The sequence below is a fragment of the Neopsephotus bourkii genome, unplaced genomic scaffold, assembly GCF_033783945.1.
Source record: "Neopsephotus bourkii isolate Nb327-2 ecotype Australia unplaced genomic scaffold, CSIRO-AGI_Nbou_v1 NB_1189, whole genome shotgun sequence".
Classification (NCBI taxonomy): Eukaryota; Metazoa; Chordata; class Aves; order Psittaciformes; family Psittacidae; genus Neopsephotus; species Neopsephotus bourkii.
This window is the reverse complement of record NW_026901674.1, coordinates 2,932,281-2,956,768: the sequence shown is the minus strand read 5'-3', so window position 1 is coordinate 2,956,768 and position 24,488 is coordinate 2,932,281. Positions and strand designations below refer to the sequence as shown.

The 24,488-nt window shown below is 36.8% G+C and overlaps 1 protein-coding gene across 4 annotated transcripts in view; it reads left to right on the top strand.

Moving 5' to 3' along the window:
* WDR11 (WD repeat domain 11) overlaps positions 1 to 24,488 on the top strand; it is a 47,161-nt gene that overhangs the window by 9,840 nt on the left and 12,833 nt on the right. Inside the window, exons 4-18 of one of the 4 annotated variants that reach the window (XM_061364200.1) lie at positions 181 to 354; positions 1,459 to 1,642; positions 4,005 to 4,170; positions 4,796 to 4,910; positions 5,800 to 5,995; positions 7,820 to 7,920; positions 9,764 to 9,940; positions 12,276 to 12,360; positions 17,100 to 17,206; positions 19,380 to 19,455; positions 20,937 to 21,045; positions 21,361 to 21,485; positions 21,896 to 22,043; positions 23,282 to 23,388; positions 23,863 to 23,977. In XM_061364200.1, coding sequence (XP_061220184.1) covers positions 181 to 354; positions 1,459 to 1,642; positions 4,005 to 4,170; positions 4,796 to 4,910; positions 5,800 to 5,995; positions 7,820 to 7,920; positions 9,764 to 9,940; positions 12,276 to 12,360; positions 17,100 to 17,206; positions 19,380 to 19,455; positions 20,937 to 21,045; positions 21,361 to 21,485; positions 21,896 to 22,043; positions 23,282 to 23,388; positions 23,863 to 23,977 — 1,985 coding nt within the window. Of the gene's footprint in view, positions 1 to 180; positions 355 to 1,458; positions 1,643 to 4,004; positions 4,171 to 4,795; positions 4,911 to 5,799; positions 5,996 to 7,816; positions 7,921 to 9,760; positions 9,941 to 12,275; positions 12,361 to 17,099; positions 17,207 to 19,379; positions 19,456 to 20,936; positions 21,046 to 21,360; positions 21,486 to 21,895; positions 22,044 to 23,281; positions 23,389 to 23,862; positions 23,978 to 24,488 lie in introns of all 4 variants that reach the window. The other 3 variants (XM_061364199.1, XM_061364198.1, XM_061364197.1) reach the window with 3 other exon arrangements.

Sequence of the window (24,488 nt, the reverse complement as noted above, 5' to 3'; positions counted from 1 at the left end):
AAACATATATTCAGGACATAAAAGGAACTTTATTTTTACAACTGTGAAATAGAAGCATCTTGTTACTAATAAATCACTGTTAATTTCTTGAACAACAAGGTACTGTAGAAGAAGAGTAGTTTTAAAATAGAACTTTTATTGGAAATTCATTTCACTGTTGTTCCTTGTGTCTTTTGGCAGATATGCAGTGGTTGTGGAATCAGGATGCATCCAGAGATTTACTGCTTGCAGTTCATCCACCAAACTATATTGTACTGTGGAATGCAGACACAGGCACCAAACTCTGGAAGAAAAGTTATGCTGAAAATATCCTGTCTTTTTCATTTGACCCCTTTGATCCATCGCATTTGGCTTGTAAGTTTATATGTATAAAATAGAGTGACTTGAATATGTGTGACCAGGAAAAATGTTAAGCTAAAATGCTAAGATTGAGATTAAAAATAATAAATTGGAGAGGATGAAGTCATAAATGGCAAGAAGTCTCAAAACAAAGATGGGAAATTTTGGCCAGTGTGGAATCTTCTAAAATGAGATGCTGTTTTGTGAGGGAAGAGCACAAGTAGTCATCAGTAGAGAAGTTAAAGATTGAAAAGAAATGTTTGAGACTATAGGAAAGAAGGTGTAAAGGGTGTAGACAGGGAGCTGGAGGAAGCCAGATAGAGACAGTCCCATTATACTGGCATACAAAACTATAAAAGAATGGATGCTGAGTGAGCTGAGTAGACCAAGAATAAATGTTGCTTTCAACAGAAAGAACTTTCTTTTTTTCTTAAGGAATACAGTGTGAGCATCAGTTTCAGAAGCAGTTCAGATGTCAAGGGAGATGTAGTGCACATTTATTCAAATTTTAGCAGAAAGAAACTAAGAGAAATAAGAGTCACTGTTTTAATCTTTAATTTAGCTTCCACACTCATGATCTGTAATGAAACTGCCGTTTTCAGGCTTTGTAGTTGTATTGGTTTATATCTGCTGTACCACTCAACCTTCCATAAACATGTGGCTACATCTTTACAGCTTAGCTGAATCTTTATACTGTAGCATAAATAATGTGATTCTTTGAACACGCTCTGCTCGAGAACACAAAATGATGACAGAGCTAACATGGGCAGATGACAGAGGTAACTTCTGTTTGCATTGTGAAGCTTAAAGAAAAATAGTTGATGAGAGTGAATAATTGTTCCAAACAACCAAGAGGTTTGTGCTAGTAAGACCCATGGTATTTTTTTTAGTGTAGACTTAATATTGAAAAGTTGGGATTTATGGATATTAATTCTAATGGACCATTTGCTGCTCTTTTGAGTAGAAAGTTCCAGTCGTCTAGAATTCTGAGTTTTCTACCTAATACAGTATTATTAAGCTATTAACATTTCTCCCCACCAAAATTTCATTAAAATGGAAACCCATAATCAAATTGGAGATTGCATTTTGCTATATTGAGAATTGTTTTTCTTGGTACAGTGCTCACCAGCGAAGGAATAGTCTTCATCTCTGACTTCTCACCTTCCAAAGCTCCTGCCAGCTCAGGGAAGAAAGTTTACATCTCTAGTCCCCATTCCAGTCCTTCTCACAAGCTGGCTGCTGCTACAGGGGCCAAAAAGGCCCTCGATAAAGTAAAAATCTTAATCAGTAATGAAAAACCAAGGTAGGTTGCAAGTATTTCTCCTCAGATAATGTATTGTATGCCTGTATATTTTATAGCTATTACTAAATTAAAGCCTGTAAGGTAAATAGTTTAAAAAAGAGAATTTTGGGGGGGGCTAGGCTGATAAATGGATATCCTAGATGATGAATTATTTAAGAATACAACATTGACAGTCATTCATCCAGTTCTGTTGTAAAACCAGCCATATCATCCCAGCATGTTTTATATAAGTTAATGTTCTGTCTTTGCTAACACATTTTCATGCATTATAGATTCAGAAAGATCTTTCTTACAGGGGGAAAAAAGGATGAAAATGGGCTCATAGAATTTATTTCAACTGTGGAATGTGAAGGGGTGTAGTGACAGAGTAAAAATTATGAAAGTATTGATACCTGGGAAAAGTTGTCATTCTGGTGTTGTACATGGTAGTGCAGTAGGAGGCAATAGATTGGATATAAGGAGGAAGTTAGTTCTTCACTGTAAGGGTGGTGAGGCACTGGAATGGGTTGCCCAGGGAAGTTGTGAATGCTCCATCCCTGGCAGCGTTCAAGGCCAGGTTGGACAGAGCCTTGGGTGCCATGGTTTAGTGTGAGGTGTCCCTGCCCATGGCAGGGGGGTTGGAACTGGGTGATCTTAAGGTCCTTTCCAACCCTAACTATTCTATGATTCTATGATTCTATAATAGTGTTTATTTTCTTGTTAGAACTTCTCTAGGCCACACCTGTGTGGTGTAACCTTTTTTCCTTTTGTATTTTATATTTGAATAATAAAAGTATTTCTCTAACCTCAAGTAAATGTGAGAACAAACTAACCAGACTGTAGTATCAGTTAGCATCTGACAACTAAATTTGCACTCTGCTTTAATAAGGTGTTTAAATTGCAAACTTGGGAGATGATGATACCCCCTCTAGTCATTATTTAAGAAACTGTGATTTTTATATAGTGTTAATAGGCATGATCTTGTCGTACTGTGTTCCATAATGCCTGATTTGCACTACATTGGGCAGACCACCTGATTTGCAGATACTGAAACAGCATATATGCTGCTGCAGTCCTATGTACACTATGTAATAACAGTAAATTGACAGAGATGCTGTTTTTGCATTCTCCTCATTGCAAATTTAAGTTGTGTAAAAATATTGCCAAAGGTATGATAATCTTTTTTTCCCTTCTTTTCTATCTGGAACACCTGAAAAGACTAGAATGGGGAAAAAGGGAAGAAAAATTGTAGCAGCAGTGATTTATATGAGTTTAGATAAACTTTGAGGAAACAGAAGATTGTTAGGAAAGTGATTGGAGACAAAAGGGGATTCAGATGCCTGAAGCGAGGACTGAGATGCAAGAAGTGTGTAAGGCAGGCTTAGTCTGTGTTGGAAGATGAGATTAAAACCAAGCACAGCCTCTCAAAAGGGATGATATTAAATGAGTTCAGAAGCTTTGAAAACTGTACACAGTATGCGGATGATTTTCTTCAGTGTGGCTTAAGTACAGCTCACTGGTAGCATGTACCTAATGAATCTTGCAGCCAGTTTTCTGTTAACATAACGGTGAACTTTTCTGCTCTTTTGCTGCTTCCTCTGAGTTTTGAAGACTGTTATTTTTAATAGAATATTCAGTTCATTTCAAAACAAAACTTTTAAATACTGTACATACACAGTAAATACTGTTCTAGTATTTAAAGGGTGGTTACAAAGATGGAGACTCTTTTTGCAATGAGTCGCATGGAAAAGAGGTATAATGGGCACAAGTTACTGCTGGGAGATTCCAGCTGGACACAAGAGGAGAATTTTTCACGATGAGAATAACCAGCCATTGGAATAATCTCCCCAGGAAAGTGGTGGACTCCCCAGTGTTACATACTGTTAAGATTTGTCTGGGACATTTAGTCCAGGTCATGCTTTGCCTAGAAAGTTGAGCCAGATGATCCCTGAGGTCCCTTCCAACCTGCAGTTCTGTGATTCTGATATGCATAATAATATAAAAGTTGAAGTATACAGTATGTTTAAGGGTAATTTCCCATGAATATCAGTAAATGTCATGGCAGCTGGCACTGTTCATAACTGAATTGCTCTCTGACATGTGCGGGAGTTTGAGATTGTTCCATTTGAATCACATACTATTTTAAAAATTACTCTATAATCTTATTTAGACAAAAGTCTCTTGACAGTGTCTTGTCTTTTGAAGGTCAGTGATGCTTTGCACTGCTGTAGCAGTTACACACAAATATGCACTTGCCTACTGATGGAAATAGGGAATACTCCAAAAAATGTACCTGCAAGAAAATGTATACTGTTAATTTTATTTTGAACTTGAAGTATTTATTGACACGACTTGATTAAATTTTATATCTGATGTTTTCCAGTGCTGAATCTGTAACACTTAATGACTGTCTTCAGTTGTCGTATCTGCCTTCCAAAAGAAACTACATGCTGTTATTGTATCCCAGAGAAATTCTGATTCTTGACTTGGAGGTGAATCAGACAGTGGGTGTGATTGCAATTGAAAGAACAGGAGTGCCTTTCTTACAGGTAATGAAAATTTGGTTGGTTTCTGCCATTGTAAAAGTTTATTAAGATCATATGTAAGTTTGTGATTTATTTAGAAGTTAGCTGATAGGGGAAAAAATGTTCTTGGAACTGTTTAGTTTTCTGATGTCTGCAGCAAACCTGCTTCATTTTGTGGTGTTAAAAGTTACCAGTGTGGAAACACTGCTGTGGAAAAAGGACTTTTCATTCTCTGGTGATTAAGCTTCTTACATGCAAATACTAGTTCTCTGATCATCTGCCTTTGCTTAGTTAGACAGGTATGTCTAGTCTGAGGTCTTATTGAAGCATTTTCATTCTTTCGGAGTCATGAATTCTGATACTAAAAAGTGATAGCTAAAAAGAATATGTATGAGTGCATCATTGTTTAAAGAAAACAAAACCCCAAACCAGCAAGCAATTAAAACAAAACCTTTCAATAAATTTCTCAAATTAGTTGACTTTCTTAGTCACAAGTACTATAGCTAAAGAAATTCCTTGAAGTGATGCTTTAATGGTAACATTTTTAGTGACTTCCTAATACATCAAGAATTGCATGTTCATTTGCAAGTGTACTTTGCAAAGGATAAAACATTGATACCATGATATAATGTACTATCTCTTTACCTAGGTAATTCCTTGCTTTCAGCGTGATGGGTTATTTTGCTTACATGAAAATGGTTGTATAACTTTAAGAGTTCGCAGATCTAACTGCAGTATAACTGGAACTCCAAATGAAGAGCCAGGTAACTTTTGTGTCAAAAATGTCCAGAAATGAACTTTGAGGCATTCTGTTTAATACTTTAACACCAGTGTTTGCCATCATGCCTCGTACAGAATAGTGAATTACAGCCCTTCTAGTGTTCTTGACTTTTCTGACATTTAGTGCACAATATGCAATACTAATATCCTGAAAATAAATACTTTATTTATGAAGTGGCATAAGAGTCACATATACAAGAAAGTTTTACATAAAAGATGGTTAGTATGTTCATTTTCTCTTTAAGAAAGAGCATTTTTCAGGCAAACACAAGGCTTTAGAAGTCATTTTCTCAATTGAAAGAACCGGTTATAGAACTGAGACATAAGAATATATTTAGATTAAATTATTAAACCTTTGTCTCTTTTATGAAATCTTACTAAGAGTGACCTTTTAAATATAATGGAGGAGACTGGAGAAAAGAAAGGAAAATACATTTCTGTAAATGTAAATATAATTTTGTTATAGTTTGTTTGGTTTATTTTGGTTTATTTTGGTTTTAGGCTGTTTGGCAATTTCTAGTGAGCTACATTACTTACTTCCAGGTTTACCAGTAAATCAAATTATTTACTTTCCTTTGGATTGTGGAGAGCAGATGTGCTTTTTACCCAGATATCAAACAGCAATTTTCACGAGATTTGTGTGGAATAAGGTATTTTCATTACAAAGTTACATTTTAGAGAACTCAGAGCTGTGTTGTGTACAGCAAGATGAGCAGTGTGTAGTTTTTGATTGTTTTTCCTGACTGTTGCACAGGGAGCATGTGGATTTCAACCAAATAGCTCAGTCATGCTGCACATTTACCTCTGTTGATTGATCATATCCTGTGTTTTCCACTCTAATTGTTTGTCCTCTGTGGGACATTGATGTTACAGATCCAGACCCAGTTCAGGAGCTGATTTATGATTTAAGAAGTCAGTGTGATGCAATCAGGGTAACAAAAACAGTTCGACCCTTCAGTATGGTGTGTTGCCCAGTGAATGAGAATTCTGCAGCTCTCATAGTCAGTGATGGCAGGGTAATGATCTGGGAATTAAAATCCAGTATTGCTGGCAGAAATGTGCGTAACAGGTAATGGGATTTATTTTTCTTATCAAACCTTCCATCTGTTACATTTGCAATATTTAAATTCTAAAAACAAGTAATTTCCTTGTGTAGCAACATGCACATAAATGAAAGGAAAAGGAAGAAAATGCATCATCCACATAGGTTAGATCCCTTGCTTTGGGACAGTGAAGGAACAGTATTTACTTTTCTTTCTTTAGAAAATTATTCCATACTAAGTGGTTGGAGTAAGGGAGATGAAAGAATGAATCTTCATTATTTTGGGGAAACATTTGGCTTTCTTCAGGCTATATAATTTTCCTCAGGAATGGATCCCTCACTTCCCAGTCACATGAAAGGGCTTCAAAATGAGTGTGGGAAGGACTACATTTTTAGTAAGGGAAAGGTGTGATTTGTGTGAAAGGCTAGATTTGTGTGAATTTGACACAGAGCAACATGAGGCACAACAGGTGGCTGGAATATGATGGTACAAACAATGTTTTTATATACAAAGCCTTCAGAATTTTAGATTTTGAGCAGTCTCAAAAACTGCTATATAAAGTGCTATGGTTCTTTTGAGCTTTCAGTGTATTAAGGTCATTTTGCTGCAAGAAACCCTTAAAGTACTGTAGAATAAAACAACTTATTACCATAAAAGAAATACAGAATTCTTAGAACACTTTTAAATGTCAGTAGTACCAGATTTTCAACATGGATTCTTTTGTTGCTCATAAGTGTTTAAATGTTTTTATTCTTGGTGTTCTCAAAAATGCTGTCAGATGAATTCTATATGATGCATATCCAAGAGAGCTGTTCAGGATCCATATGTTGCTGGGGTTTACTTATTGTATTATAGACTCATTTCTAAAACATTGATCTTTGTCATAATTATATAACCAGGAAAAATGTGCTGTTAATAATAATAGAAGAAGAACCACTGAGCCTAGAGGATTCTGGATATGGTTGCACTGTACTGAAAAGTAAAGCATGTTTCTGGCTGGCACAGAGTCTTTAATGGATTTTGAAGATGTCTTCCTCCATTAGCTCTTTACCCTGCTGGATTTGATGGTCTTAATTAAAATTTGAACTCAGTCTGTTTAAGTGAGATTTTTATGTACAGCTATGTGCAGTCAGTAGTCTTTGGTCTTTGCATATGGCATACACCTGCCATCAGCTCAGCAGGATATGATTGCTAAGGCTGCAAAGGGCACTTTGAGCCCCTTCTAGATGGAGGTTGCACTGGGACCTAGTGACAGTCACTGGGGCAAAATATAACACAAAACTCTGATGCATCGATACAAGACTAAATGCAGTTACTGAAGTTTCTGCTGTAGCTTTGTATACGCAGAAGCAATTGTGTTTCAGATGTTTAGGTGAAAGGCTTTGCTTCATTTATGGGTTTTGTCATCTGGAACTTATCTAAGGAGTTTATCTAGGTTAACAAAGAACCTTCCCCAAGTTTGGGAATTTGTTCTTAAATGTCGAAATATTTTATGGTCGGTGCTTAGCTGTATTCATTGACATAGCTCTACATATTAATGCACAATGTATTTTAAAGCCTCCATTCAATGCTTGCTTCAGAAGTGATACATCTGTGTGTTTTTCTGTTCCTTAAAAATATCTCTGTAAGGAAGATGAAAGTTGTTTTGAGTTTTATACATTTTTCTGTGCATTATGTCCTGGTAGAGTTGTTCATGGAAGTTGGAGGTGGGAATAATCTCAGAATATTCTGCATGTAAGAAGTGGCAGAAATACTGAAAGAACAGCCTGGGGTTAAAACAGAATTGAGGAACTAAGTCAACAGTCAATCCAGTTTGTATTAGGAACATGTTTTCATTTCTTTTACAGCAGTTCAAGTGCATCACCTTTGTATTCCCCAGTCTCGTTCTGTGGGATTCCTGTAGGAGCATTCCAAAATAAACTTCCAGACCTCTCATTAGACAGCATGATTGGTAAGAGTTTCTTTCACTAATATTATTGTTACTCATTTTTAGGATTTTTAATTCATTGTACATCTTAGCATACTGTCCTGGGTTCAGCAGTAGCAGTCATTTTTCTTAGTAGCTGGTGCAGTGCTGTGGTTTTGACTTTCAGCCTCAGAACAGCGCTGATAACACCAATGGTTTTAGTTGTTGCTCAGTAATGTTTACTCTGACCAAGGACATTCTGAGCCTCATGCTCTGCCAGGGAGGAGGAGAAGCCAGGAGGAACAGGGGCAGGACAGCTGACCCAAACTAACTAAAGAGGTATTCCATACTGCAGCACGTCATACACAGGATGTTAAACTGGGGGCAGTTACCCAGAAGGGCGAGTTTGCTGCCGGGGTCAGGCTGTGAATCAGTCGACGGGTGGTGAGCATATAACCCTTGTTATTTCCCTTATCATTATTATTATTGGTGGTAGCAGCAGTGATTTGTGTTATACCTTAGTTACTGACTGCTCTTATCTCAACTCCAATTCTTCTCCCCATCCCTCCGGGAGCCGGAGGAGGAAGGGGGGGAAGTGAGTGAGCAGCCTCGTGGTTCTGGGTTGCTGGCTCAAACCACGACACTTACTTAAGAACTGTATATGTCAGAATTATTTTGTGTGCAATCTAAATAGTAATTCAGAAAGAAAGTAATTCCGGATCTCTAATAAAATGATCAAATGAAGATTTTTCAGCAATTTATATTGAAGACCAATGTTCAAAGTACATGTTCTCTGAGGGGGGGAAAATGTAATTTTAAATGGAATTTGGCCAAAACTCTTTCATTTTTTGGAAGTAACCTTAAATGGATGAAGACAATTTATTTGATGCATCCCATTTTTGTGAAATCTAGATAGCAGCTAGCACTTCAATGTTGAGAAATGCTCTCTAAAGATGGCTGTGTTGTGAACCTGATTTTCAGTGGAAAAGTAAAATTGTGCTTGCAGTTACAAAGGTGCAGATTTGGAAATGCTCTTGGTAAGAGCTGTCCGTATTATCTGGTGCAGGCAGCATACCACTGGGGAGGTTCTTTTGCACTTTATCTCATAAGTTTAAAGATGACATTTTTTTGTCTTATGTGCATTTCCTGAATTCATTGACATAGCAGCTATTGTTATTTTGGTATTACATCACTCAGTCTGGTACAACTGACTGCAGAAGATATACAGCAGTGGGATTACATCATTTTCATACCCATATTAGAATCATAGAATAGTTTGGGTTGGAAAGGACCTTAAGGATCCAGTTCCAACCCCCCTGCCATGGACAGAGACACCTCACACTAAACCATCTCACCCAAGGCTCTGTCCAACCTGGCCTCAAACACTGCCAGGGATGGAGCATTCACAACGTCCCTGGGCAGCCCATTCCAGTGCCTCACCACCCTCCCAGGAAAGAACTTCTTCCTTATATCCAGTCTGAACTTCCCCTGTTTAATTAATTAATAATTTAATGTAATGAATTAATATTATTGTATCTGAGAAAACTCAGTATGCTTCTAGTCGTAGACTGCACTCAGTTTTTACTGTTTGGAGTTATATCTCCCTACATCTTTGAATTGGTCTAATAGTTTTCAAGTATTTGCAACTAACTTCCTTCTTAGTGTTAGGAAAGAAAGTATTAGAGAAATCAGCAGTGCAAGCTTCCAAAAAGTTCGATCATACAGAGTTTACCAGATAGGAATGCATCTTTAAATAAACACTGTTACACTGCTGGTTTATATGTTACATTATTTGTAAGATTTATTTTATAAACTCTCGTGTCTGATAACTTCCCATACCTTCTCCGATGAAAATTTAATACTAAGAAGAGCTTTAATTTTTAAGCAGGGCAAAGCACAATTGCTGGAGAAGAACAGTTAAAGAGTCCTTATCTGCAAGAAGTACACCTCAAATTTCTGCTGACTGGACTTCTGTCAGGACTGCCTCTGCCTCCCTTTGCTATCCGCATGTGCCCACCTCTTACAACAAAAAACATCAAACAGTATGAGCCAATCCTTGCTGTTGGTAAGCACCTTGTGTAGGTTATTTATTGCTCTAAAAAAAAGTTATTCTGTATTAAATACAAATATAGTTACTCATACATAAAAAAATAATATCTAGGTTTTGATCCTGTGTAACTAATGCTAGACAGTGACCTTTGTATTACTTTGCATCCATGATAGTTTTCAGATTCTTTTCTTCCTGCCTTGGGTTTAGGTAATGCTACCTGAAAAACTGCAATATGTTTGCAAGTTTGTGTTTATCCTTTCATTTATTATGATCTTGGTCTGTTGATGCACTTAACTTTTTGCACCCTACTGTCACCTTAATCTAAACATCAAGAGATACACACTTCTACCGCACTGCGTTCATAGAATAAATGAACTTATTTTTGTTCTGATACATGTACCTAAAAGTACACTTAAAGCATTTAATTTTTCTTGAATTAATCTATTCTGCCTTACTACAAATTTGGTTAAACTTATCTAGATATTAGAATACTTGCTTGTAAGCACCTGATTTAAATAGGGAGAACTCTGAGATCTAAGATATTTTGGGGGATGTCTAAGTAAAGTCTCTGCCTGTTGCAAGTCAGACTTGGGAGATTCTCATTATTAAGGTTGCGTGTACTATAGAGTCTTCCTAGTTTTTTTTGATGGGATGAAGGGGGTATTGCAGAGGTGAACGTTATGCAGGAGCTTACAAAGAGGATCTCCCTCCAGTAATGAAAACATTATAATAATTCATATATTTCTGCTCAGTTTTCATAATATCAAGTTTGCTGATGACACTAAGCTGGGAGGGGTGGCCGACACGCCAGAAGGCTGTGCTGCCATCCAGCGAGACCTGGACAGGCTGGAGAGTTGGGTGGGGAATAACTTGATGAAATATAACAAGGGAAAGTGTAGAGTCCTGTATCTGGGCAGGAACAACCCCAGGTTCCAGTATAGACTGGGGAACGACCTGTTAGAGAGCAGTGTAGGGGAGAGGGACCTGGGGGTCCTGGTGGACGACAGGGTGACCATGAGCCGACACTGTGCCCTTGTGGCCAAGAAGGCCAATGGCATCCTGGGGTGTATTAGAAGGGGGGTGGTTAGTAGGTCGAGAGAGGTCCTTCTTCCCCTCTACTCAGCCCTGGTGAGACCTCATCTGGAATATTGTGTCCAGTTCTGGGCCCCTCAGTTTAAGAAGGACAGGGACCTGCTGGAGAGAGTCCAGCGCAGGGCAACTAAGATGATTAAGGGAGTAGAGCATCTCCCTTATGAGGAAAGACTGAGGGAGCTGGGTCTCTATAGTCTGGAGAAGAGGAGACTGAGGGGTGACCTTATTAGTGTATATAAATATATAAAGGGGGAGTGTCACAAGGATGGAGCCAGGCTCTTCTCAGTGGCAAACAGTTGACAAGGGGCAATGGGTACAAACTGGAACACAAGAGGTTCCACTTAAACTTGAGAAGAAACTTCTTCTCAGTGAGGGTGACGGAACACTGGAACAGGCTGCCCAGGGAGGTTGTGGAGTCTCCTTCTTTGGAGTCATTCAAAACCCGCCTGGACACGTTCCTGTGTAACCTTATCTAGGTGTTCCTGCTCCGGCAGGGGGATTGGACTAGATGATCTTTTGAGGTCCCTTCCAATCTCTAACATACTGTGATACTGTGATAATACTTCCATTATTACAGAGCTTGGAACTACCAATGTAGGCAAGGTATCATTACATGATGTTACTAAAATGTAACTTTTGATTTTACATAAGCTATAGCTGTTAAAAAATATGAAGCATAAAGATTAGGAAACTAATAGGTAGGTATAAAATACATTTACAGCAAAGTCTGCAGCATTCTAGACTTAAAGTACCTTAATGGATCTTTAGGTATCCATTATTGTATTAATAAAGTTGATCTGATTATAAAGAAAAAAGAGAACAAGGCTTCCCATTGTCTAACAGATAATTGTAACTTCAGTGTTTCAGAAGGTTTTTGATCTAATTGAAGCTAATAGCTACCAAGTTATTGATTTGTAATTTGAAAGAGGTCATTATTTCACGGATGAGAAAGCAGAATTGCTTTAATGATTTGGTAACATGTACCCATGATTCTCCACTGGGATTACAGTAAGATAACAGTTAATACTCTTCCTTAAGTCATTTACTTACCTCGAGTAATCAAAACAAAAAGAAACATTCTTTTCTCCTGCAACTGGGTATGTTGTGAAAATGTAAGAAGAATGAAAAGTTTTTGTACAAGCTCTACAAATATATTCGGGGAAATGTCTTGGTCCAAGAAATAAATTCAGGAAAATGTCTTGTTCACTGAAGTATGGAAGGGAAGAATAAAATGGGTGTGTATATCTATTTTTTATAGGTACAAGTAATGGGTCTGTCCTGGTGTTTCATCTTACAAGTGGACTCTTACACAAAGAGTTAAGCATCCACTCCTGTGAAGTCAAGTAAGACCTTAATTTTAATTCCTATTATAATCCTCCTGGGAGATAAATAGTAAAACATGTAACTAATGCTGTACCAGCAATGTGGGTGGGTGTCTTACTTCATTGTTGATGATCAAGAAAATTGAGTATTCAGTAGTCTACCCTAACAGTATTTTTGCTATGTATAAGGAGTTAATCAGAGTGAATATTGCCTTGAACTAAATATTTTAATTGTATGTGTGCCTGCTGATCTAGGATGCATACCAACTAATTCCACTTTCTTTAGTGCATTGTAGTACAAAGAAGCCTTTTTAGGACAAGAAACTGTGATAAAGTGTCTTATTTATGTAATTGTTGTGACTCTCAGATTGTGTCCTCTGAAGTAATTCTGGTTTGTACACTAAGGTTTATTTCCTTTGCCTCCTTGGGACTGAAATTGCTGTTGAGGCACTTTTAGTCCTAACTGCAGTAAAAAGAATTTTAGCGTTAAAAGATTTTAAAGACCAAATACAGGACTCGGTATTTATCCAGCCTAAGTAGGTACAGAGTAAGTTGTAAAGTTTCTGGACTGTGTACACAATGGCATAATTCTTGGGATAACTAGTGGCAAACATACTCAAGATGGTGCTTGCTAGATACATATTTCTAGACAATTTAAGCATTGAAAATAAGATATTTATTTTTAATAGTAATATTAGTAAAAATTCCTAGCAAAGTTGTGGTATGAAGCCTTCGTCATATTAGGATCTTTATTATCCTGTTCATTCTCTCAAAAGTTAAGACAAGTAGAGGTGACTGAGGATAGATAACACTAAGAGTTCATTATGGAAACCTGCTTTGAAGCTAGTGCAGAAACATGTAAGTATATTTATCTTTGTGGTGCGATAGCACTGTAAGAATAGAATTCCCCTTTCTGTTCAAAACCATATTAGTTTTCTGGTTTCATACCATTAACTACTTAAAGAATTCTTTTCATTTTATCTTCTATTACCCAGAACAAGAGCACACACCTTTAAGGTGATTATAAAATCAGAGTAATTTAAGATGGGGAGACAGGAGGAAATATGCTTTTGAAGACATATTTCTTTAGCTTTCATTTAGGCTTTGTATGTTATTGAAGTCTTGTCAGTTTGGGCTTTTCAGTTTGTAAAGGATTTGCAACACTTGAAAAACTTCAAGAATCCATTGTCTTTCTAGCAGCTGTCCTCGCTCAAGTGGTATTTGTAGAACAAAGTTAAAATGACTGTGAATGTTATTTAGCCATAAGCTCTTATCTGGGCGAGTGTTTAATCATTGGTTTTCATTTCCTCAGTCCCACTCTAAATGGTCTGAGTGACTTTCCACATCATTTTTACAAGTTTAAGGGAATGCTTTAAGCAATGCAGAATAAGGCACAGGGATTTGGGAGGGGTTTAATTAATATTCGTGGAGTGGAACAGTTTTTCTTTCAGTGGGAATTCTTGCTTTACGTGTGCAGACAGATTAGTTAATGCCTCTGTTTCAATTTTGTCTGAAAATACACCTCCAGGGAACACCATTATTTTAGTATGTAATTGGGAATACCCTGAAATTGTAACTCAAGGCCAGCAGAATTTTTAGTGCTCTATAGTTTGAGAATGTGATAAAACTAAGGTCTTTGGAACAGCAACTGTCCTTTATGTATCAGCTGCGCTAAAATAATGGCCATTGAGTTGTCTAGGTACTAGCAGTTGTGACATTTTTCAGTGATTAAAGTGCTCTTCTATAGAAGCTACATATTCAGTGAAAGTGAACTAGAAGCTGCATTGCAGGTACTCTATTTGCATGTCTTGAATTGCCTCATTGTTTTTGCTTATTCTCAGAGATACCTGTGACTGGGGCAGTGCTTCTCATTCTTTTTCACTGAAACTCAGCAAGTTCAAGGTTGCAACAGCTTTAATTTTTGAAATTAAAATCTCACTGACTGCAACAAGAATGTGTATGGCCTGCAGGCAAAACTTGCAGATCACTGCATTACGCCCAAATTTTAGCACTTTCAGCTGGTTTAGCAGTTTTGTTTAAGCTGACTCCCCTTTGGAAGACTGCTTTGCAAACATTCATCACATCTTCAGGAAGCTTTCCTCACATAAAGGAAGATGAATGAAAACTATTTGCCACCTCTGTCATACAGTGTTCCTGTGCTGGATTTATTTCTGTGCATTAGTAAATACATGTTAACTGGCAAGTGTAAGCAGCGTTGCAATGAAATCCTGTGTAATCAGAATTGAATTCTCAAGTTGCCATTACAGGCTGTATATTGATCTCAAAAGTAGCATATTCAGCACTTAATTGTAATTTCTTTCTTAACCATCCTCTTCTTAAAAAGGAAAAACTAGTTCCATTGCTGATGTTCATTTTTGGCACGTAGAACGTACAAATACTTGAGAAAGTAGAAAGAAAATTCTTTTTTAAATACTAAAATTTGAGGGTGAGTGTATTTTCTGATAATATGATTGAGATTTTAATACAGTTTGCTTTTAGATAAGGTATTATTTCCACTCTTCCCTTTTTCTTAGAAATCTTGTAACTGGTTTGATTAGCAGCTGACTTGACACAGAGTCACAACAATCCATTCCTAACTAGAAGAGTAATTTGTGTTTTTATCTGCTTCAGTACACTCAGCACAATTTGTTTGCACTGGAATCATTAATCAAAGCTGAATCTTACCCTTGAAATAACTGAGACAAGTTGAGTAAAGAATCCCTGAATTTGAGCAACCTGGTCTAGAGGAGGTTGTCACTAGAACTAGATGATCTTGAAGGTCCCTTCCAACCCAAACCATTCTAGGATTCTGTGATAATTTCAGGTTTTAAAAGAGTGGCTGCAGTCTGAAGAGTAATTTACAGCTGAATGTAACCCTTAATTCTAGTAGACAAAGATGTCTTTTATGAGGAAATTTTGCAAATTGGGATATTTCAATAGGGAAGACATTACTTGTTTCCTTCATTAAAACTTGAACCACTATCTTGAGATTCTTCATTTACATGTATGACAATAAAAAAAATGCGTATTGTTTCAGGTGTCAGCAGTTAGCTAAGCTAAGGTTTCCTTTTACTTATGAGTATCTTGTGTTTCTGTAGATTTTTATTGGTATTGACAGACTGCCTGGTAGCAGCAAAGAAAAAGGACTTGTCCTGTTCAATCTGAGCTGATGAAAGAAGTATAGAAAATGCCTCAAGTCTTGGAACGAGAATGGTGACTACTGCTGGCAATAACAATGCTTAGGAGTATTCTGTGCCTTTTCCAAAAAATCATGGTAGAATAATAGATAAAAATAGGTGTCAGAACTGATATTTCTTCCATTCCAGAAAGCTCCTTGTATTTAAGACCCTTTGGAGGCTTGCAGTGTCACACATTACTGCACTTAGATTTCTATTCAGTTATTCCTATAATGTTTCGATGAATAATTGAATACTTCTCATTTTGACTGAAATTATTCAATAACTTAAAACTTGATATATTCAGTAATTCAGTTGAACTTTCATAGGTCCTGGTTGGAAAAAGGACCGGGTCCTAAATTTTTAAGTTTACTTGAGGATAGGGGAGAATAATGGGAATAAAGCTTCTATTTTCTTAAAACTTGAACTAAAAAAAAGATAAATATGGCCATAACATACATGTGCAAAATATTATGGGGGTGTTTTTTGCTTTCACACGTCTAAATTGCATTTAGGGATCTTCTACTTAATACGACATGAGTTGGATTTACTGACAGTCGTACCTACTGTTATTTATCTTTCTCATATTTCATATATGTTTGTGCAAGAGAGACCATGACTCTTTCAGTTGATATAACAGAAGACTTGTCCTGGAAGTAGTTAAGTAATCTATGTTTGAAGGATTGGAGAAAAACCTAAATCCATTTATCCATTAAAATGAACGTTTTGGGAGGCCATATGTATGTATTAGAACAATCTCAATTTTTGTTCAAATCAGTTCCTTGATGTATTTCGCAGATAAACCACTCAGCCATTTATGCTGGCACAAAGTGTGTGTGGGCAATGGGGAGGGAGGACTATCTGCTTTTGGAACAGTACCACCTAGTGCTGCTTCCCATTCTTTTGTGGCCTGTGGTATATTTTAAGAATTTGATTAGAATCCATATGTGCTGACAGAATGTTTTTAACTTTACATCCTTGCCAGGCTTCAAGGTAATTTGGTTTTTGGCTGCCTTGGCATCATCTAAACCAACAAAAAATATTACCATGTTTTCAGTTCTCTCCTGAAAGCCTTTCAGATCTGTTCAGTGCTTCTCTTTTTTGCTAATCAGTTGTTTTTCCTCTCTCTGAACTGAAAGAGTCAAGTCTACGCACACCGCTATCCATATGAATATTTTTCTGTGTGTTGGCAAATTCAAGTTCCTTGATAGTTCTCATTTGGTAAACTACTGATTTAATCAGAGCAGTGCTTTTAATCTGCTCTGGTGCTGAGCATCTGTGAGGGAGTTTTGCAAAAGTTTCCAGTGTTTTTCTCACTGAAATTTTTCTTCCAACCAAACAAGTGTAGTCTGAAAAGAAAGATCTTTAATTTAATTTGCTAACTTCATATTTACATCATAGTTGTAAATGCACAGCTTCTTTTTATGCTTAAACATAGTGTTCCATAAACTGTAAAAAATTACTTCCATGCTGTTTTCAAATTGAAGAATATACATGAAAAAATCTACTGTACTTCAGTCCAGATATTTGCTAAGCCATCTGAATACTTTGGCTCATATGCTCCATGTACTTTTTTGATGACAGGGGAATTGAGTGGATAAGCTTGACTGGGTTTATTTCCTTCGCCACATCAACACCTAACAATCTGGGGCTAGTAAGGAATGAGCTGCAGCTCGTGGACCTACCAACAGGTTAGTACTTCCTGAGAAATCTGTTCAAGAAGCTGACAGATTTGCTGGGGAGTGACAAACATAAGTTCTTACTGCCCTTTTTTTCCCTTCTGTTGTCATGACAAAATAATAAAGAGGAGTTTTAACTTGTTCTGCTCCTCTGTCTTTGTGAAGCCACGTAATATGTTCCATCTGGTTCTCTACGACAAGCCTGAAACAACACCTTTGCAAAAATGCCTGTGGCTTGCATTATTAAAACAATAAATATGTGTCTGCAGGAGGCTTAGAAGCATTCACACAGTACAGTGGTGTGTTTTGTTCACAGAACGCGTGTGTTTTCAAATGTGTTTTGTCACAGTCTCAACCCATAGTTTCATGTGCGTCTGTAATGGTGTTGAACTATTTATTGTGGTTTGTATCAGCAATAGATAGTTAATTAACTTTAATGAGTAGCATAAAGTGGGGTTTTTTTAATCGGGTTTGTTTAAGCTTATGTTAGGCCAGGCATATGGCCAGAATTTGAGTGTGTGTATTAATGTAAAAAGCGTATTTTAGTAATAACATGATAATTTTAGAAGATTTGGAAGGGTTAAAAAATAAATAACTTTGATAGCAAAGTTAACAGGTGGTGGGTGTTTTTTCAGCTATTCTGGCCTTAAAATGAATGACAGATATATTTATGATTGAACTCAAGAGCACAATACTAGGAGGTATAATTTGGGAGATTAGACAGCCCAAAATAGGAAGCATTGAATGATTTTAAATTATTTCTGAATGTGAAAACCTGGAGCCATTTGATTTCTAATGAAGTGCCTGAATCTTGTAACACTTGGGCTAATTCTAAATTGCTTTATGTAGCAAAAAGTGAATTTGTAATTTTTTTTAAGCTTATAAAAAAGACCCAGTTTCTTCACTTCCAGGGTGCTGCACAAAGAGACTGTTCTTCTAACACGACAGTATTGATGCTTTTTTTCTGTATAATGTCTTTTGTTCATTTGTTTAAAATCAAACAAAAAAAGATCTGTACTTTGTAAAATTGATCTCCTGTAAAATGGGATTTTGATTTTTTTCCCTCAGCTTGTAAATTAGTATTCAAATATTTATAAATATGAGTGATAAAAGGTTCCATAGTTCCTTAGGCAACCAAGTTTCAAGTAAATGTGAATATCTGAGATCTTATGCATATGCTTTAAAGCATATGCTTTGCTTTGCTTAGGAAATGTTACATTTCCTCTTTCAAAGCTTACCAGAAAGGCATGACTACTTAACTCTTTGTTGGTTCTTCTATCACTATTTAGCCCAACTTTCTATTTGAGGGCTAGGAAAACTGTGCTGACTTGTATTTACTTCATAAACATGTTGACAAAACTCTCATTTATGTTTCTGAATTAAAATAAAGAAGAAAAATCCTAAAATTATTCATCATTAATGAAGAAGATAGAGCTGGGAGTTTTTCTGTAGCCGGGCCTCTGACATGAGAGCTCTAACCAGCATCGCTGATAACTAGATGTATTCACAGAATTGGTGTAAGATAAGTAATTTACCTATGATCAGCCACAAGAGTGGCTAAAGTTTGAAAACCTGACATTTTGTTGAAAGTTAAGGTGAACGAAACTTGCACAGGAGATGCTGTGATACCCTGGTGTTTGTAGGTTAGTTATTTTAATGATATGTATATCATCTTTAATTCTGCAACCCATTGTACAAGTGGGTGAAAATTCTCTTGGGGATAAGATTATAATGTCTTAGGGTTGATTCTTTTAGCTGGAAAGAGAGAATGGTTCTGCTAAATGTAGAATGAGTCCTTCACCATGGAAATGCTTTCAGACATAGTTTATGGCAGAGTTCATTTCTCTTACAAAACTTGAAATGTATGCATGAATTTCTACCTTGGGGATTTGGAGTGGATCTCATTGGCTTTGACTGCAAAATTACAACTCTTTCTACATATTTATGTAATGCTGATGATGCATCAGTTTCAGTGCTCTGGAAGTGAGTGAGGTTGTAAGAGTTTATGTGATATTTAGTTCTTCGAAATGCAGTAAAGGTTCAGCAATCACAAGAGTAATATACAACAGGTTACTTGGAGATATTCTTGTTTAGTTTGTAAGCTATTTCTATTTACAAACAAAATAGTTAATAAACTAGTTTAGTAACTCTTTCTGTTTTCTCCCATGTTATTTTTGTGTTCCAGGCAGGAGCATTGCATTTCGTGGGGAGCGAGGTAATGATGAGCCAGCTATTGAGATGATAAAGGTGTCTCATTTGAAGTAAGTACATTAGCATTGTGAAGTTTATAGATTTTACTGCATGAAGATCCTCATGACTTAATAGACATAATAGAAATTCCAGGAAAAAAACACTCCAGAGAGCACAGAAAAATGTACAAAGCATAAAGAGAAAAATACTTTAGCATATTAGTTCAAAGTGCAAAAGCTGTAATGTTTGTGTGATTGACTTTCTCACTTCAGGATCCAAACACACTGCAAGATCAGTCATTAATATTCTAGGGTTTTTAAGAATTGGGTTCACTGAACAGACCTTTTGTTAATCTTAGGAAGAATAAAAGTGCTGAACAGTTTTTGTCAGTTATGATTGTTATGACTTAATTCTCTTTTCTCTAACTTAAGGCGTGCTTAAAACTGTAAGATTGGCATTAAAGGTGGGATGATTTTTGCTGTATTCATCAATTTTTCTAACTACCTATTTCACACCTTTATAATAATTGTCTACTGGAAAACCAGATGTGAGGTATTGTTCTTTGAGGAATCAGCTGATAAATGACCACATTGTTTGCATCAAGTCCTGCTTATGTTTGAGATAAGTCCTGTGACAGTAGACGCTGGTCTTGATTGTATCAAAAGTAGTAACATAGTACTCTGAGATTGCTTTCCTGTGTAAATGAAATTAAAAGTGTCGAGTTTAATACAGCACTGTCTCTAAATTTTAAAAGTGAATGCTTTTTTCTTTACAGTGGAGGGAAAAAATAATGTTCTCTAAGCGTGCACAGGAATAGTTTTGGTAGTATGTATGCGAACCAGAACTGGAGGAGTTCAACCATAAAATGGTCTTATTAATGCATTAAAAATTAAGAACTGCTGTGGGCATAGTTGATGAGACTAGACTTAACTGAGAACAAGAAAGGATAGTTCATTTCAATGGAGACTAATGCAGTTATGAAGGGTAGACATAGCTGCAGAGCCTCTGTATTCTCAAGTTAAACATGAAAAGTGGTAGACTGAAAGTGGTGTACTCATCTAGCTCCACAGATGAGTGGTCTGAAGACATAACTGTCAAGTGGTTTAGTGCAAGAGGATTTTATGTTCATTTATCACTGGATTAGAGAAATGGCATGTGTCTGGATCAGATTAAAAATCTGTCCAACCTACAGTCTTAGCATGTCTTTCTGATACCTTGTGCAGTCATCAACTTGGCTGACTATGGCTAAATTTGAAGAGCTGCTGCTTTCTCTGAATGCATTCTCTGGTCTCCTTTACAGTAACTGAGCAGCACCACATGACAGAAATTTCTGATTCTTCTAGCTTTGAAAGAGGACTCATCTTCAGGCACTCTTTTGCACCTCAGCAACACAATGAAATTACAACCTTCAGAGCAGGGTTTCAGCCAAATTACAGTTTCCTTAGTTTTAGAGGGTTTCCACAGTGGTGCTATGAACAACACGTGTGAAGTGAAATGCTCCAATTGATATGGAATGGTTAATATTGATGTAATAAATTCTTACCTGTTTTAGGCAGTATCTAGCTGTGGTATTTAAAGACAAGCCACTGGAGATCTGGGATGTCAGAACATGCACTCTGCTCAGAGAAATGTCTAAAAACTTCCCAATAGCGACTGCTTTGGTAAGGAATAAAATCTGTTACTGTTTGTTAAATGTAGTATGTTGAGATAGTATCAAAACCTCTGAACAGCTTTGCAGCAAAATATTATTGTATTTGTAGCATACAGGTAAGTGCTTTCATCCTTCCATTTTAGTCTGTCATCAAATAAGAGGGAATTACAAAACAGGTACTGGTGGAAAAAGCAAGTCTGCTCCTTTGGGTGATGGAAGGAGGGATTATGGAAAGACAGTCTTCATTGAAATCATTCAAATTAACAGAAAAATCCCTGTAAATTTGGGGAGTAAACATTTGTCTTTCCCATTCTTTTTTTCACAGGAGTGGTCACCTTCTCACAACCTAAAAAGCCTGAGGAAGAAGCAGTTAGCAGCCCGTGAGGCCATGGCCCGGCAGACGGTTGCATCAGATACTGAGGTTAGCAGCGTGGAATCTTCTGTGATCAGGTATTTCTCATGCTAGTATGATATTCTGCATCGCTTGTTTTTCCACCATGTGCCACTGCTCTACAGAACAAAATATTTTGGAAGTGATTCTCAAGTGCATACCACAGGGCAACTTAATAGGCCTCCTTAATAGGCCGGATCTTTGATGTATTGCTGGATGAGAGAAATAGAGTACCTGGTTTTCAGGTGCAGCAGTCCGGAAGTCACCTGATGCTTGAAGTAAAACAATGAAAAGTTGCCTATGAAAGTTTCCACAAGTGTATAAAGGAGTTAGCTGTTGCTCCTGGATAAATTGTTTTGAAGGATACATTCATTTTTGTGCTGCCTCTGTGCATTAGTTATGGAGAATTTGCTTTGCAATTCTAATTTCAAGAAAGAAATACTTGTGTCTCATGGTGTTCTCTTTAAAGCTTATTACAGGAAGCCGAAAGTAAATCAGAGCTGAGCCAGAAAATTTCTGCCAGAGAGCACTTTGTGTTTACAGGTGCTGATTGGCAGGTTTATCATCTCACAGTAGAAGGAAACTCAGTAAAAGACAGTGCAAGAATTCCTCCTGATGTGAGTTCAAATTTCCTGTATTCTTGATGCTTTAATTTCTTTTTTGTATCTGTTATTGCCAGAAAAAAATCAGGAATACGCCTTGTAGTGACAAGTAGGCATTAATGCAGTGTTTGAAATATGTAATTAAAATTCCAACTTCAAAAGCCATATCAATTCTGGTTTTGCAATCTTAATTTTTCTTTTGAAAATACTGTTGAAATCAGTGAATTGATTCATTGAGCACCTCTCGTATGAAGATAGGCTGAGAAAGTTGGGGCTGTCCAGCCTGGAGAAGAGAAGGCTCTGTGGAGACCTCATAGCAGCCTTCCAGTATCTGAAGGGGGCATATAGGGATGCTGGGGATGGACTCTTCATTAGGGACTGTAGTGATAGGACAAGGGGTAACGGGTTAAAACTTAAACAGGGGAAGTTTAGATTGGATATGAGCAAGTTCTCTCCTGTGAGGGTGTTGAGGCACTGGAATGGGTTGCCCAGGGAGGTTGTGAATGCTCCATCCCTGGCAGTGTTCAAGGCCAGGCTGGACAGAGCCTTGGGTGAGATAGTTTAGTGTGAGGTGTCCCTGCCCATGGCAGGGGATTGGAACTGGATGATCTTAATGTCCTTTCCAACCCTAACTATTCTATGATTCTGTTTTGTCATTCTATGCATTTTTTTTTAGAGTTTAGAATCTTCATAGGCCCTGACTTGCTTTCTGAATAAATTACTCAACCTATTTTTAATAATTTTAATAAAGCATATACAAAAGCTTGAATAACAAAGAGGATGTTATTGAAGCATGACTGTGTTCTGTTAATGGATTTTTATCTTGCATCATAAGGACTTGAGTGGGCCGGAGCATTCTTTTCTGAATTTTAAGTTGGCTTTTATTTTCTTAGTTATTCTGAAGAATAGTTTTTCTTTCAGTTGTTTTTGAAGGCTTTGATAAATTGAACTTACAAATAGGAATTCTTTTCTTTTTGTTTTCTTTTTTACTCTGTGCTGGTATTGTGATAAATGAGGTCTGTCATTTTGGTCTTTCCTTGCAACAAGAGATAAAGAACTGATTTCCATTGCTTTAAATCCAAAATTTCTTACAAGGAAATGTCTTCTGAAGCAAATATGAGTGACGTGATAAATGCTTATATTTGATAGAATTTGGTCTTTCCCGTCATAAAATATTTAAAAAAAGAAATGTTTGTTCCTATGTTTGGCTCCATTAATCACAAGATGTTGTTCTGCTTCTTAAATATTTTCAGGGAAGTATGGGTAGCATTACATGTATTGCCTGGAAAGGAGATACCCTGGTTCTTGGAGATGTTGATGGAAACTTAAACTTCTGGGATTTAAAAGCTAGAGTATCCAGGTATGAATGCAAGTTAAGTCTGACAAACGTGAAATAACGTGTCTTAGAATGTTTCTCCCCACCTTCATTTTTTACTTCACTGTAGGAGGTCACCTATAGTGCTTGAAGGGAAAAATGCAAGTATTCTGAAATACAGTTTCAGAAAATGCCTGCTGTGATACAGTTCTCTGCACTTCATCTTTCGTGTTTTCAATTGGAGTAGCTTTTTATCAGTGTTTTTCAAATAGATATTTTATGTTAAATCTGCAATGGCTTCTGATAAAACATTGAGTATTATAACATTTATTTAAAGCATTTAACTGTTAAGTTTTTATCATTTGGATAGCCATTTATGTGTGTGTATAGATAGATAGATTTTTCTCCTTCTTAATCTGTGCGATATCAGGATCTGCAACATTCATGGGAAGGACTTAACTACCCACAATATTAGGTATAGGGTGATTGATACTAATTTTTGTGCTTTCCTTTTCTTAGGGGGATTCCTACACACCGAAGCTGGGTGAAAAAGATCCGTTTTGCCCCAGGCAAAGGAAATCAAAAACTTCTTGCAATGTACAATGATGGAGCAGAAATTTGGGATTCCAAAGAGGTGAGTGTCTCTTCTTTTGGTATGGGCTTCTTCGCAAAATGCACATACTACTGAAAATCAGGGCACGTCAGTGGTTAAGTTTTAATTAGTCCTGATCTCTTGCTGACAATTGTGTGGTAAATTTGTATGGCTTTTAGTTCCTATAAAGCATTTTTAAGCTGGCATCAGTGAAAAGTTCCTTTCACACATAAAGCCGACAGTGTCTCTGAGATACTTTTTGTCATTCTTCTGTAATGTTTTTGAGGTAGACATTGAAAATCTAAGGGCAATCCTCAATATTAGGATTTAATTTATGGACAAGAATATTTTTACTCCGGGTTTCTTAACTTTTCTGCATAGTCAACAGTATGGATCTGTCATTGCATGGATTTAATTTGGCAGTGGATACCAGGAAGCAACTTGTTAATTAACATTGACTACCTTCTTCCTCAGAAATTCTGTAATAATGTTCACATACCTTCTGTGTTTGCTTCATATGCCTTTCGAGGGATTATAGTACCATGGGGCAGGA